Below are 15,699 nucleotides of genomic sequence, written 5' to 3' on the forward strand. Positions count from 1 at the left end.
ATAAGTGAAGAGTGAATTTACAACAAAGTAAAATTATCTATGTAGCTTTTTCAATGATAGACCAGCTGTTTCATATACAGGACCATTTATTAAAAGCCCAATTTATCAAGGATAGCTCCAGTTTAGACCCACCAAAAAGCTAAGATATCATACACTCAATTGACTCAATGCATATATCTCTCTAGACAATAAAAATAATTAAATCTAAATCATGAGAATTGTAGGGAAAGAAATAGATTCAACAGTTAAACGTGATAACAAACAGATATAGTATTTATTCTAACCATCCTGATAAATATAATTTCAAAAACTAACTAATACTGCATAGTCACAAGTGCACAGTTTATGTTCATAACATACAATAAATAAAACAACACCATAATAAGTGAAGAGGCAGAGAGGACTTGCTAGCCCTAACTTCCCCTCTCAAATAAAGACATTTTTCATTTCCATAATGCTTTGATTAAACAATAGTGTTTATAAATTTTAAATTTATTACACAAATTACTTTGAGGTTTTTCTGGCTATTAATCAAGTGATGTACGTAATTCATAACTTTTATTTTTAGAGGTAACAAAGTGATAAGCTCAAACAATTAAATTTTACCAAAAAAGACATGCATACTGAAATAAACAGTACAGTAAAATTACAAAACCACAATAATTGGCAATAGGAATGTACTATTGAACAAAAAACTATTAAACCTAATAGATGCAAAATGGTCATCTCTTAGCTTAATTTTCATAAGATAAATGCCGTTTACAAAATGCTTTCTGTAACTATTTTTGATTAGGCTACATACATAAAAAAATTAAACTTCAAAAAGTGTATGGCAAAAACAATGACACTCAACAAAACATTTCCAACACAAACAAATATTGATCGCAAAATACAGAATATGGATTGAAAAATTGTATCAGTTACATTCCAAGACTGAAGAATGATGAAACCGGTTTCATCCTGGGGTTGCTGCAGACCGGAGCTTATAAAGCAGCAGTCCGGAGATTGGAGATTATGAAGCAGATGTGATTTGCAGAGAGGTGACTAATCCCTCCAAAGCAGCAACCTGATCATCTTCAGAACACTTTTCTTGGTATCTGAAAAAAATAGGAGCATTGCAAGATCATAGATCCAAGATTGATGAATATACACTCTTCTTTAACCCTTTGAACCCTAAATCATCTACCATTTGTAATCTTATGAGTAGCATACTGGCCGTCTCTTGGAAGTAGCAACATATTAAACTTAGACACAGGTTAAAGGCTGAAAGGATCTGGGTTGCAATATGCTTTAGCACCTCCAACTTGCCTAAGAAGACTTCCCCTGGAAATTTGTTTATATTTAAGTAGCAAAAGATTTTATAATATTTGAGGGCTAAAATACTGATTAAAATTTATGTGTTTATGTTTTTAGAAAATTAAACTAAACAATATTGGCTCGAACGATTTTGATACAAATTTAGTATGTTATAGTCCTTTCCTTTTAATTCTGAACAAAATGGCACAATCCCCATTGCTGAAAAAATTGTGGTTTAAAGTTATTGCAAGTTTTGTGATTTTCCTACCAAATATCGTAGTTACTCCCACCACTTACCAATGATTGATAAAGGGTTGTTGACAAGCTAATAGGAGAAGGTATATGTTAGATTTCTGATACTGTTTATTGCTTATTCAGTTATACTAAGTTAGATAATCTTAACATTTTCGCTGCGAGAATTCCATTGGCCGGGCCGTCGGAATTGCAGCGCATGCCTCAGCGCGCCAGTGAATATGTGAACGCAATAGACATTTAAATATTTCAGCCTTGACAGCGGTGGTAATGGTGCTGTGTTACCCTGAGAGTGGACGTAGTTAACTGAAAAACTCACAGATAGTAGCACTGCCTGGATCCGTAGGCAGTGTCTTTGAAATGTGCTAGTAGACAGGAATCCCCGAAAATAGGACAAAAAGTGTTGCCAGACATGATTTTATGGGAAATTTTACTACCAACCTAAACCTAACCTACACCAATTAAAGTATAGGACCAGCACAATATGCTGACATGCTGATATGCTGTTTTTAGTTGATCTCCGATAGATGTAGAGGTCACAGTAGACCAACTTGTATAATACTGCACCGTGACTCCGACAAGAGTTGTCAGCAGCGAACATGAAGTGAATCTTTAGTTATTCCAGTCTTGTGTCGGATACAGTGGAAGTGGGAGCTCAAACCCATAGAGTCAGAATGATATAATTTATACAGCTACACAACTACAGTGGATACTATGGTTTGGTCGTTTAACACTACAATTACATCATCACACACGGAGATCTCGACTGAGTCATCAAAGTTTAAACACACAAATCACAAATACAGGGTGTCCCGTAACTCTCTGGACATATGTATACCTATAGTGTTATTGCTTAGGTCAAGACAAACACATTTATCATAGAAACATGGGTCTGTGGTGCCTTGTTTTCCGACTGTCTGTATTTATGTGTTTTTTTACAAAAACATTAATTACTCCTTAAGGGTTTGAGATACAGCGTTGAGATTTTGCAAAAATGTTTATCTTATTAGGTCTTATCTTTGCCTAAAATTATACTAAAAAATCATTAACCGTTTAAAAATGGCAGCCATTTAAAATATTTGATGCCAAATTTCACAAAAACCGTTAACTTAACGAAAAAATTGCTAGAGACAAAAAAGTTAGTATTTATAGTTTATAGTTAGTATAGTAAATTTTAGTTAGTCAGAGTAATGTCTACTTTTCCAAATGCATGACCACTTTTCTCCCAAAAATTATTTTTAGACGCTTAGATATTTGACACCCATACAAAGTCTAGCTCTTTAATGAAACTAGTGTGATTCCGATGGATTAGTTTTGGATGGATATTATTTAATAGCCTATAGTGGCCTAATAGATGTACGGGTAGTACCTTTCAGTTATCTGTTTCATAGCAAAGGCCGCCAGTTTGTTAGCCTCCTTTTTCTTCACAGATGTTGTCTTTGGAGACATGGCAATGTTGGTGGAGGTCTGAAACAAAAATAAAACTGTTGACAGAACAGTGGAATTAAAAAAAAGTAATGTTAATTTTTCTAATTCCATGTGTTTAGGCGTTTAGGGATTATAAAAAACAGGGATTTTTAAACCTTTCTTATAAACAAATTTTCTCTATAAGGTTTTACCATAGTTGGTACGCTACAACCTGTTGGTAATGGACTAATTCACTTTTCATTTTGAAGTCCTCAGCCAAAAACACCACTTGTTTGAATGTTTGAATTTATATATGTGTCTGTAAGCGCAATAATTCAAGCAATTGTGGTTAGATTGTGATTAAATTTGGCATGAATGTGTATGGCTGGATAAGCATGGTTAAGTATGGAAACCAGCAAGATAAGGTAATCAAAACAAGGTGTTAGAAGTTTTAATTTTTCAAAAATTGTTTATGAAACAATTATAGTTAAGACTTTAAAAATGCAGATCCGATTACATTTTTAAACATTGTGAGCTTAAAAAGACAATTTGTTTTAGGTATTGTTGTACAAATATTTTGTTGTACAACAATACCGAAAACAAAATCTGTTGTCTTTTTAAGCTCACAATGATTTAAAATGTAATGGGATTTTCATTTATAAAGCTTATTGGTTACGGAAAATCTAAAAAATATACATTTCATAGAAAAATCTATTTTCCTTCTCTGCAGCAGCAAACCTATTAATCTAATGTTATTTAGGCTTAATTAATGAATGAATCTGACACATTTATAAAAAGATTTGATTTGAGTAAAAATCCATCAGACAGATAAATTATCTTAATCAGCTGGTTTGCTGCGGTGTTGTATTCATACCTTTATTTATTAAGAACGAACTGTTTCATAGGATACAAATTACCAATCGTGTGAGCTAGTATCCAGCTAAAAAGATAACCAACAGTTTTATCTGTCTAAACGTACCAGGAATAGTCCATACAAAGCCCTCATGTTGTTGGGGTTCAGCTTGATGGCCATGCAATAGTGTGATCGAGCAATCTCCATGTTCTCAAATCCTCCCTGAAATAGGTAAAGTGGTTAAGTTGAAAAATTAAAAAATAATTATATGTGCTGCATTGAAATCCGATTTTTGGTGCTAAAAGATTCATTGACATTTACATTTGCTTTGGATTGCTTTGCATTGCATTTGGATTACATTTGCTTGAAGGTTTAAGCCATTTCTCCAGCTCTTGGTTAGTCTGGGTATAGCCTACTTAATGAAATAACTATTATTTAAAATTTATACATAAAAATAGAGTTGGTGTTGTCATAAACTGTACCTTTTTGCTTATAGACTTCTTAGGTATACAGTACAACCCCACTAATCCAAACCTCGGTTAGTCCGACTTCTCGTTTAATACGACCATGCTCTCTCCTATTGATTACTATGTTATCACGGTAATAACGTAACCATTTCCTTTGGTCGTGTGGACATCATTTCCGCCTCCAGAAATTGTGGCAAAAATCTTGTTTATTCCCCTCCGTCACACATACATCATAATCGTTCTTCGTTTTCTCACCTAAACTCTAAATATACTCATCAGTAAAGAAAAAAATCATCATCGTCTTACGCAATTGTGTCAAAATATTTTCTTTTGCGGTCACGGAAAAGTTATCGTCACACCCCGATTGACGATCCTGAAAAATCACATGGTCATGGAAAAATATCACCGTTGTCTCCTGCCATCACGGAAACTTTATTGTTGCTATCTGTGATCGTGGCAATCTCCTGAATATCTCCTGCAATAAAGGAAACATCATCATTGTCTACCTTGATTGTGGTAAAAAATCTTCTGCAGTAACTAAAACATTATCATCATCTTCCACGATTGTAGCAAAATCCTAGACTAACCCTGGTCATGACAAACCTCATCATCGTCTTTTGGCGATCGCGGAAAAGTCCTGTACATGCTCAGATAATCCGTCCTTTTCACTATTTTGAAAATACAGTCCCTGTCCAATTAGCGGGGTAGTACTGTAGCCTACTAATGTCTACACCAGTTTATTTGATCCTTATCTAGCAAGCTGTAAATTTAAGTCAGAATAGCTTAGAATGTTTTTAGCTCTTGGTCTACGTACAACTAGAGTTGTCCGTAAATTAAGCACTCCAACAAGACCATTCAAGACGGAGCAAACTAATTAATGTAAATTTACACCTATCTAGGGCAGCATTCTTCTACACATAAATAGCCAATACCTTAAATAATCAAAAATGTAATCATAAAATGCAATTCTAACGCCAGAAGCATTGATTTTCATTGCGATTGTTAAAATTTACTTTGATAATTATTTAGGGTTTTCAAGGGAAAGCCGTTTAAGATGCATGGCAACATTCAATCTTCAGTTGAATTGCAGCATGCTCCATAGATAGATTGCTGCACCCAAAACATAAGACAGAATTTCAACGAGGACAACAACGAATCCATCACCAAGAGGCCGAAATTTGACAGAGAAATTTTACTGTGGAAGCCTACATCATAGTTAATTTGGTACTTTGGTATTATCCGGAGGCTACCCTTATACAGCGTGCTGCAGCGGTTATGTTAGGTTGGGTTATCATAAATATGTTTGTAGGACTTTTCTCGTTTTGTTATGAATCGAACAAGACCAGATGAGTCATACTTTCGCCCACCAAATCTCCTCCATGTAGGCCAAGGTCAGTTCGTTGACCAGAGCGTGGGCATCACCTGTCACCGCCTGTATCTCTGGTATTGTTATTCATCTGGTATCGTTCAATTCATAACAAAAGGAGGAAAACCCTACAAACATATTTTTGATAACCCAACGTTACATGACTGCGCGCTGTATACATATTTAGCGGGGTAAATATGGCAGCTAGGGGCGGTGACATATTCAATCCAATCCTCGCCGACATCGCTTTCTTCTAGGAGGCAGAACTCAAAGGCTGCTAATCGTAATCATGTCAAATTTAGACAGTAAGTCAATTAAAGTATGTTCTTTCTAATTATATAGTTATTATTTGCCTCCAGTAAAAAAATCCCTCTAAAATAAGTGGCCTCCAGATAATACCAAAGTACCATTAATCTATCATTATACTCCTTCTTGATCGTGGTCTATTGAAGTGCACTTCTTGTTAAGTAACAAACCTAACTTAATTTGGCTTTGGTTTCATATCTTGATTGGCAATGAATTATGCAAAAAGTAGCTGTCAGTTACCTGTGTGTATTTAATCTCTGCCAGCCTCTGATGAAGCAAGTGACTGTGTGGGTTGTGCAGTATGAGCTCCTCCATACAGAATGCAGCTCTGCCGTACTCTTGCTCACTGAGGTACAGATCACACAGCTCCTGCCAGGCCTCCTGGTCAACCATGAACCTACAAGTGATCTCATGTCAATAGTACAATACATAGGCCTACAAGTGACTGTGTGGGTTGAAATAAATATGGGCTAATATTTGTCTTACAGTTACCTGACAAAATGGGCTCTCTTGTACTGATTATAGCATGCAAAGTAGCTAATTGCTGCATTTACTTACTTTTGCCGCTCTCATTTTTTTTGCCGCACTCCAGTATTTCAACCGGAAACGAGAAAGAACAGCATGCTTTTATTAGGCACGTAATATGTGTACGCTTGAAAATAAGTTGGCAATACTACAATCAGCTGTTGCAGTGTTTCCCATTTCGTTCAATGCTTGGATTTAACTTAACCTAAAACTGTCTTAGAGCCTAGGCCTACACATACAGTGTACACAAAGAGAAGAACAGAAGAGTGTACACATGTACAGTAGAACCCCGGTTTCCCAAAATAAAGGGGAGAGAGCCATTTTGGATAACCAGTTTTTCGGTTAACCCGACATATGCTAAAAATAGCCTATTTATTACCACTTGTGTGGGAAAAATGAATTTAAAACAACGTCTATATAATAGTGTTTTATTTCTGCTACATAAATGTTACATTGGGTCAGAAAATACTTGAAACTAAACAATTGAAGTTACTAAAGCATTTTACATTAAGTATTACTGATATCTTAGCCCAGTATTATTTTATAGAACCGTTTCGGTTAACCCAAACTCGGTTAACCGGGGTTCTACTGTATATTGCATCAGATGCTTATCCATTGAAATGATGCTTCCTCTATCACTAACAACATGTACGAACGGTAAAGACAGAACTACTTACTTCTTCAAATATTCTGTAAGTTCTTTGATGGCTTCTGGAATTTTGCCACAAGCTTTTAAAATAGCCACACGTCGTTTTCGTGGTGCAGCATTTGTTTTGTCTTTCTTGATTATATTCTGCAACAATTCCAACGCTTCTTCATACCTAAAGATAAGAAGATTTGGGTAAAGAACATTTAGTCTGTGTCAATTCTAGTCAAGGTCTAAAAGCAAAGAGTGGCTAAAAACTGAATCATAAGAGAAATAAGATGACAGAGAATATTGAAAGACCACAAAACGAATTGCAATAAATCATATAGCCTTAGGGAATTTAATGCTGAAACAAAAACATCTAGACAGGAAGTAGAAGGTAAGCTTTACCTAGTCAAAGAGACTTATCGGTTCACTAGGGAAGCTTATGCTTCTAAATCATTGATAATCCTATTCCAACTACAATTATATGATTTTTGTAAGTTATAATTATCGGTACCAACACCAGTTTTACTTACGATGCAAGCATTGACTTTGGGTACTGCTGGCAGACCTCTCATTCTATTACGTGTGCATTGATGTTGAATCAAAGTTTTTCTCCTATCTTAGGGCTAATTTTAATATATTTCGCTTACATCAGTACCCAGGGCCTGAGTACCGGTACCCGTTAGGTTAATTAGGCTGGAACCTAGGGCGCCTGTAAGCCAAGTGTTTTAGGGGGGCGCCAGACAGCTAAGACTTAAAGTTGGGACCGGGGGTGTAAAACACTAGTGCAGCACGACACGGACGGGTGGCCGTCATGGCATTTGTTTAACATTTAACATATGGCAAAAAATTGCAGGTTGTCCGTTGCCGGCGTCCCTGGGACGGCGGCATTTTCCACCATATGTTCAATGTTAAAAATATTCCGTGACGGCCGCCCGTCCGTGCCGTGCCACCCTAGTGCGAACGAAGCTTTAAAAGTTCGTACTGTGAACTTAGTTTAAACAAAGTCTGTACCTTCTGTATCTATACTCAACCAGAATTAGTAGTGCCTATGACTATGACATATTGTTCAGCTCTTAAATTTAAAACATTATCTCAAAGTCAAGATTTGCAGTTTTAAAAGTTCCTAATCAAACCTTGCATTTATTTATGATCAGTTTTCTTTTGTTTTTAAATAAACTGAATAGTAGTATAATGCCTTTGATAATTTTTAATATTTGAATTCAGTATTAGTATTCATACTTTGAAATTTTGAAAGTGGTGGCAGAGAGGAGGGGTAGTGGTAGGGAGGAGGAGGGGGCGTGAAAAAACGTCAGCCTACTGGCGATTATAGACCCTAAATCAGGCCCTAAAAGTACCAGTAGTATTCTAACAGCCGATATCTTTCTATCTGGGTTTTTCTCTCTCTAAACTTAACAAAATGAAAATTGATATATCTGTTAATATTAATAACTATACTTTTATAAAGTAATGCCATTTATACATAATTCATTTAGGCCTACTTGTAACATCCAAAAACTATAGGGCTTAGGCCTAATCATCATAACTCAAAACAAAGCTCAATTAAAACCAAAACAAACAACAATAAAAAAAATCAATAACATACCGGTATTAGGCTAATAAATATATGACCTCTACCAACAATACATCAATGTGACCAAGAGTTATGGTACATAAACCATAAAACTGGCTTCCGCTGATCCATTAGGATAATTAATCTACACGGAAGTATTGTTTAATCTATGGAAAGAGCTTTAGGCCTAGTAATATACTAGGCTAATCCATTAGGCCTACCTCTCCTGTGCTTCTAGTTTCATGACCTGCAGTTTGTAGATTCTGAGGCTGTCTGGGAAAGCTGCTGTGAGAGCGTGAAGGCACTCGTTCGCTACATCAATCCTGTTACAGTCTAAAGCGGCTACAAACACTTGCTCGTAAGCTACATACTCTGCAACACAATAGTTATCCATATATAAAGCCCAAAGTACCCATGAACTTTTGAGAAAACTACAAGTCACACCCCCATAAACCTTATACTTAAAATGTCCATAATGACGAGAAACTTTGCGCAAAACCATTCATTATTTCATAAATTTCCCTTTAAGGTCGTAATTCCTTTCTAAAGGGAACTTTCCACACAAATACCTCAGCTGTACTTAATTGTACGTTATTCTTTCAATGTATTATCTATTAAAATCAGGTGTGATTATTTGTTTGTATTACTGTATTCTGTTTTGTTTTCTTCCAGCTTAACTTAACCAATCAATAGTTTTATTAATGCTTATGAAGTCAAACGGGGTGTAGCCCGTGGGTAACAGCTAGTTTTTGTTAGGCCTAATATGAATTAATCTCGACATTCCGAAACTGATGGTGCCAGAAGATTAACTAAAATAATACCGGTACTAAATTTAGTTCATAGACTATAAAGACTCAACGTCTTATTGTGTAAACCTCGCTTAACCTACATTTTTCAAATAAATCTTACTGTTCTTACTGTTTTCTTCTGTTCTTAAAGATAATCATATGATTTAGGCTTACTAACTCTTTGTGCACCATGTCTTGTAGGCCTAAAATATTTTCAGATATGAACCAATAACCTGCATCCCCATTACTTATCTTGCAATCTCATTGACTAAATTTATAGCTTGTCACAGTAATCCTTGATCAACTGGATTTTAATAATAAATTATCCTATCCTAACTATAGAACCAACAGTTCTTAGTCAGTCACAAAGATATACATAAGTCATCTCGCTCCGTTCTACACTTACTCTGCATGCATTAGCTAGAAACACGTACCCGTGTGTGCGCCGTTATAAATAATTGATGGTTTGATTGTTGATTCATCAGGGGACTACCTTATAACTTATAAGTTTAAATGCTTAAAGTCAGGCACTTGAGTTCAACTGACTAATAATCAAACCGGGCACAGCAAATGTATGAAGGATGTCCAAAAATTAAAGTCTCCAACAATCTCGGAACAGTCCCAGATAAGAGATCTAGTTCAAATTTGACACTAGGGTCTTGTTCTAAGTTACTTCATCCATTATTAATGTACCGTTCCCTTACAAAAAACGTTAAAAAATTATAATGGCATAGATACACACAAATAAAATAATCTAGCCTGTTTCAACCCAAATGGGAAGATTAATAAGTCCAATCATAAAAGCCAAAAACAATGTTATAAATACCTCAGCTGTAGCCTACTTAATTGTATGTTATTCTTTCAATGTATTATCTACTAGCAGAGTACCCGTCCTTCGTACGGGGTTGGCATATAAGTTTAAATTGCTTATTGCTGTTATACTCAAGCTTTGCGTTTGCAATGGGGGAGGACAAAGTATGATAAAATAAAGATAAATAAAGTATTACAAATTTTAAAAATCACAAATTATTCATGACATTAAAAACATAAACATAACTGTAAACAATCCTACTTTGACAGTTCTCATTGTGTAATGCAAAAAATATATAGTGCTGCACCCTGTTGGTAAATCTTATAACTTCTTAATGCTTTTGTTAGTTTTGTATATCATAGAACCAACTTTTTAGTTGAAACAGCTGACTAAATTCTTTAATTCCCTTTAACTATGAATACTCATAAGGTTAACATGGGGAACTACAGAGCCACTGGGGCGGAGCCCGAAGGGATTTTTGAGATAAGAATATGCCTATATGTTAATCGGGAATGTGAGCTATCATCATGCCAAATTTCAGCCCAATCCATCCAGTGGTTTATGCGTGATTGACCTTCAAACACACAAACAAACAAACACACAAACTTTCACATTTATAATATTAGTAAGATTAAAATCAGGTGTGATTATTTGTTTGTATTACTGTATTCTGTTTTGTTTTCTTCCAGCTTAACTTAACCAATCAATAGTTTTATTAATGCTTATGAAGCCAAACGGAGTGAAGCCCCGCCCACACTATTGAGGGCGGCACCAATTTGACACTAGACCATCAAATCTGAATTGTGTTCTTTATTTATTGGTCTAAATTATACTATTTCCAAAATAATGTAGAGAGATGTTTACATAAGAACATTTGATTTAGGTCATGGAGTGTGAAATCCCGTGTTCAAGGTCGCAGCGCTTATGCAGAGTGTAAAGTCATAAGTAGCTCAAACAGATGGTTACTATACAAAACAAACATCACCAGCCTGCTACAGAATCAACAGAAATGTCCATTTCTCGTCCACAAAATCTACAACTACTATACATATATGATGAGGGAATTTTTACCCACCCCCCCTGAAACAATTATAAGCTGGGTAGAAAGTAACTACAAAATTTAAGTTGATTTTGAGTATCACAGATTATTTACTTACGTTCGTCTCCAAGTTTGTGTATTTTATCTTGAAATACTGAATCCCACATTGCAATTACGTCGCTGCTTTGTCTAACATTCTCTTCTCGCCAAATTCTCAGCTTGTCTCTAACATCTAAAAAATTCAATGATTTACAAAAAATTAAAACAAACATGAAAAAATCCTCTGCCTCTCCCACTCACTAACTTACTCACTTAGTCACTAAACTCGACTTTCCTGAAAAAAAAAACCCTTAACTTAGAAGTGATTGACACTACCAGAACGAGTTTTTAATACTCAGCACATTCCTACTTCAATAGTGTAACTAAAATGAATAAGCAATTATTATTCCACATTTTATCTTATAGCCTACAACAGTACAGTGGGGGGAACTAGGGAGACTTGACCCAAATTTTGGTTTTTTATTTTTAAAGTTTTTCCCTCTTTGGGGAGGGTTGTATAAAAATGTTAATAAGTTAAAACAGTTTGTTATTTTATGCACACTGTTGAAAAATATCAGAACTAAATTTGTTTTAGAAAATAGTGAAAAAAATGTTATTTCAAAAGTCTGAACTTGGGTCAAGTCTCCCTAAGTCTAGGGAGACTTGACCCAATACCTAGGGAGACTTGACCCAACATTAAAATGGAATGCTTCTTGGTATAAAATAAAAACTACTCTCTTGAAAATGATGAAAACAACAATTCTTTATTAAACTAACACTCTTTTTGGAAACAGGACATTTTAATAATGTTAATTTTAACTTGGAAAAAAAATAAGATGATATTCCAAAAAAAACTTAGGCCAAGGAAGATTTTCTTCTTAAATCTGTACAAAAGATAGGCCTATATTTATTTATTTACTCAGCATCAACATCAAAACTATATTTAAATTCAAAACTTGTCATTTTGTACCAAGAAATGTGGAGGGGGAAGTTTTGTTTCCACCTTTTCTTCATCAATAACCGTAACGTCTTCGTTTTCAGGCCAAGGTAGGTAATAATAATGTACCGTAGGCAAAGGTATTAGACATTAAATTTTAACTTAATTATTGCTAAAAAAGTTGCTAATTTGGCAGTTTAAATTCAAAATGAATTGGATTACAATAAATAATAGGCGTAGTCGAATCTGTCTTCAGTATGAAGTCAATTTATGTCTTTTTCATTCTTTGTTTTTAGATAAAATATGTTTTTATAATAATTTGTTAATGCTATTTAAGTGGCATTGTAATTATTTCTATCTTAAATTGTAATAAAACAGTAGAGCTACATATAGTTCTAAACAGAACATAAAATGTCTAGTGATAAATATTGGGTCAAGTCTCCCTAAGTGTGCTGGGTCAAGTCTCCCTAGTTGTAACTGATGTGTTTAACCTCAAATTCTGCCCACTTGGGTGTGAGTAACATGATGATGTGGAACAAATATTATTATATATCAAAAAGAAGCACTTCGTATCATGTTAAACATTCAAGATTGGAGAACCTCAGTTAAAGAACAATTTTCAAAACTTGGTATTCTTACTGTTTTTGCCCAATATATCTTTGATTTGATCTTGTTTGTAAAGAATAATTTACCAAAATTTGAGACCTTGGGTTCATGCCACAGCTATGGGACAAGGCACAGACACAAAATCAGTTTTTCAAATCACAACTTAAAATTCTTTGAAAATAAACCTTCATATGCTGGGATTAAATTTTATAACCATCTACCAGATAATATTTTACAAATAACAGACAAAAATAAATTTAAAAAACAGCTAAAAACTTTTATGTTATCTAAGCCCATTTATTCCCTAGATGAATTTTTTGGATGAATGTGTTGTAAATTTGTAAGTTATAAGATTTGTATTTTTGTTTAGCCTTTTTATATAAGTTATGGTTAGTTCTAACAATATAATTTAATTGTATAACGCCATTCTGGTGCAACATGTTGTACTGCTGAATAAAGATTATATGACTATGACTATGACTATGATATTATTTTATACTATTGTGTAGCTAAAAAATTGGCACAAACAAATATAACATTGAAATTTTCTTAACTTATTATTGTTGGCTTGGACTTAACAAAGTTAAAGTTCTTCACCTTTTACGTTTTGGTACCTGAAATACTAAACCTTAAACTGACTCAAGGCCCCTGTACTTTCTGCAGTTACTGTTCCCTCCAAAAAACTATTAGGTTAGTGGTCAGGCAGTGTTGCCAGTAAAATTTCCCTCACATTTCCCTTTCATAAAAAAATACCCTTGGGTCAAGTCTCCCTATGGGTCAAGTCTCCCTAGTTCCCCCTACGCCTAAGTGAGTTAAGCTAAAGCCGTGTTTACACCAAAATATTCCTCTAGTGGCGGAAATTAAGTTAGGCTAGTTGCTTTATCTACAAAATACAGCAATTTTTCCTGTCTCGCACTGGTGGAAAGACAAGCCTTCCACTAAATTTTGGTTTCCCCGGAGCGTTGGTAAAGATCAAAGACAGTTGACAGCTAAAAGTGGAAGATTAGTTGCTACGGGCTTTGCCCGGGTACAGTTTCTAAACATATGCTAATATCGATTGAAACTATCAAATCGAAAATATTGATTACCTAATAATCAATATTTTTAAATTTATCTATTATAAAATTAAACTATCATAACCTAACCTAACCAACCAAACTTGCTGATGGTGAAAAAATCGCATGAAGGTTTACTAATCGAATCGATAGTTTCAATCGATATAAGGTTAGCATAGCCCAGTTAAGAAACTGTACCCCTTTGCCCAAGCAACTTGTTTCAATCTAGTGGGGAACTGCCCCCCTCCACCCACCTCGGATGTTGCGTCAGGCGGTAGCATCCCTCTCAGCCTGCTAAGTTACACCTCACAAAAAATCTTCCACTAACTTACTTGCTCAAATTTGTCAGGAAAAACTTTTAGTTGTAACCTTTGGGTTGTAAACTTTTAGCCTACAGTAGTTTTCAACTTTGAGTACCTAAACACGCCTTCAGCTTATCTTAAACTAAACTCATAGTAACTTATGTAGGCTTGTAGGGATACCATTTTCACTCGATGATGTGTGTCACTGTGCGAGCCTTTTATAAGTTAAAAAACATTGTTTTAATGTAGGCTATTTATAGCTCAATGATGAATATGAGATCGGGATTCAAAATTAAACCTTCATTCGAATCCATTTCTAAATTTTATAAGTTTGAGTTGTTAATTCAGTCATTGTTGACTTGGCCTAGGACCTACACCTGATTAGTGATTACTTTAACATCTCTACCTTTCAAAATAGCCTAATTTAAAGTGTACAGGTAGCCTATTTTAAGAAGTTATGTTTAATCGTTGAAAGTACCAACTTCTTGGGTTGTAAATTAAGTTAGGTCTTATCCTTAGGTTTAATTTTATATGAAGTAGCTTATAACCTAAACCTACCTGTCCAGTTCATGTTATTGGCGGAATCGGGAACGAGCTGAACAATTAGACAAAGAATTAAGCCGAATGAAAGAATCTTTGGCCGTAGGACAGCTGATCTGATTAAAGTGTATTCCCTCTTCCCTGAAATAAATAGGATCTTGCAAATGAATATCAATCACTGTTTCCGCTTTGTTCAATTGAATCAATTGGGATTAGCAGACAGACGACAGACGGCACCATGAGAAGAGCAACTTTAGCTTCAGCTGTGCAGCTTGTCGTCAGCCACGCCGCCATAGAGTAATCTGATGAAAACTTTTGTTATTATTGCCTATAAGCATTGACTTTATATCTACACATTTCAATCCATGAGACCACGATGTTCTATACATTTTGTCTAAACAATCATGAACCTTTTACAAAAAAGATTACGACATTGACATTTTTGTTCATTAGTGAAGAACATAGATGAAGTATACTGGCATGAATGTTTTTTGTTGATAAAAGCTTTTTCCTACAGTTACCTAACAATGTACATGTTCTTTCACTGATTTGAGAAAGCAAAGTGGCCAATTCGCTCATCAGTTGTTAACATTGTCTCACTCTAATTACTTTGTCTCACTCCAGATTTGCAACGTGAAGGCACGAAATAGTGAGCGCGTAACATGCAGGCAACGTCGTATGCGCGCGAAATACGTTGGCAGCACTGGCTGTAAATCAGCTGGTCAGCTGTTGTACTGTTGTATTTGTCACTTCACATTAAATGTTATATTAAAAGTTATATTAAACGTTCTCTCACTGATTTGAGAAAGCAAAGTGGACTATTCGCTCATCAGTGAGACAATGTTAACATTGTCTCACTCTAATTACTTTGTCTCACTCCAGATTTGCAACGTGAAGGCACGAAAT

At 35.0% G+C, this 15,699-nt stretch overlaps 1 protein-coding gene across 1 annotated transcript; it reads right to left on the bottom strand.

Annotated features, from left to right (window-relative positions):
* Positions 1 to 245: 245 nt before the first annotated feature.
* LOC128988992 (ER membrane protein complex subunit 2-like) lies at positions 246 to 15,016 on the bottom strand. Its single transcript, XM_054410834.1, has 8 exons — positions 14,812 to 15,016; positions 11,433 to 11,546; positions 8,898 to 9,048; positions 7,150 to 7,293; positions 6,188 to 6,344; positions 3,935 to 4,030; positions 2,918 to 3,015; positions 246 to 1,097 (listed from the first exon to the last, which is right to left on the bottom strand). The coding sequence occupies exons 1-8, from the start codon at positions 14,822 to 14,824 to the stop codon at positions 1,013 to 1,015; spliced, it is 858 nt and encodes a 285-aa protein (XP_054266809.1). The 5' UTR covers positions 14,825 to 15,016; the 3' UTR covers positions 246 to 1,012.
* Between the last annotated feature and the right edge of the window lie 683 nt (positions 15,017 to 15,699).

Source organism: Macrosteles quadrilineatus, unplaced genomic scaffold, assembly GCF_028750875.1.
Source record: "Macrosteles quadrilineatus isolate MER2022 unplaced genomic scaffold, UCM_ALF_1.0 Scaffold_3__2_contigs__length_128488019, whole genome shotgun sequence".
In the NCBI taxonomy this organism is placed as follows: Eukaryota; Metazoa; Arthropoda; class Insecta; order Hemiptera; family Cicadellidae; genus Macrosteles; species Macrosteles quadrilineatus.

Bases quoted from the DNA above. Each gene is read 5' to 3' on its own strand.
- LOC128988992 (XM_054410834.1), bottom strand. The intron at 7,294-8,897 runs GTAGGCCTAATG...TCTTATCTTTAG, and splicing joins AAACTAGAAGCACAGGAGAG to GTATGAAGAAGCGTTGGAAT. The intron at 1,098-2,917 runs GTACTACCCGTA...TATTTTTTTCAG, and splicing joins ATGAAACAGATAACTGAAAG to ATACCAAGAAAAGTGTTCTG.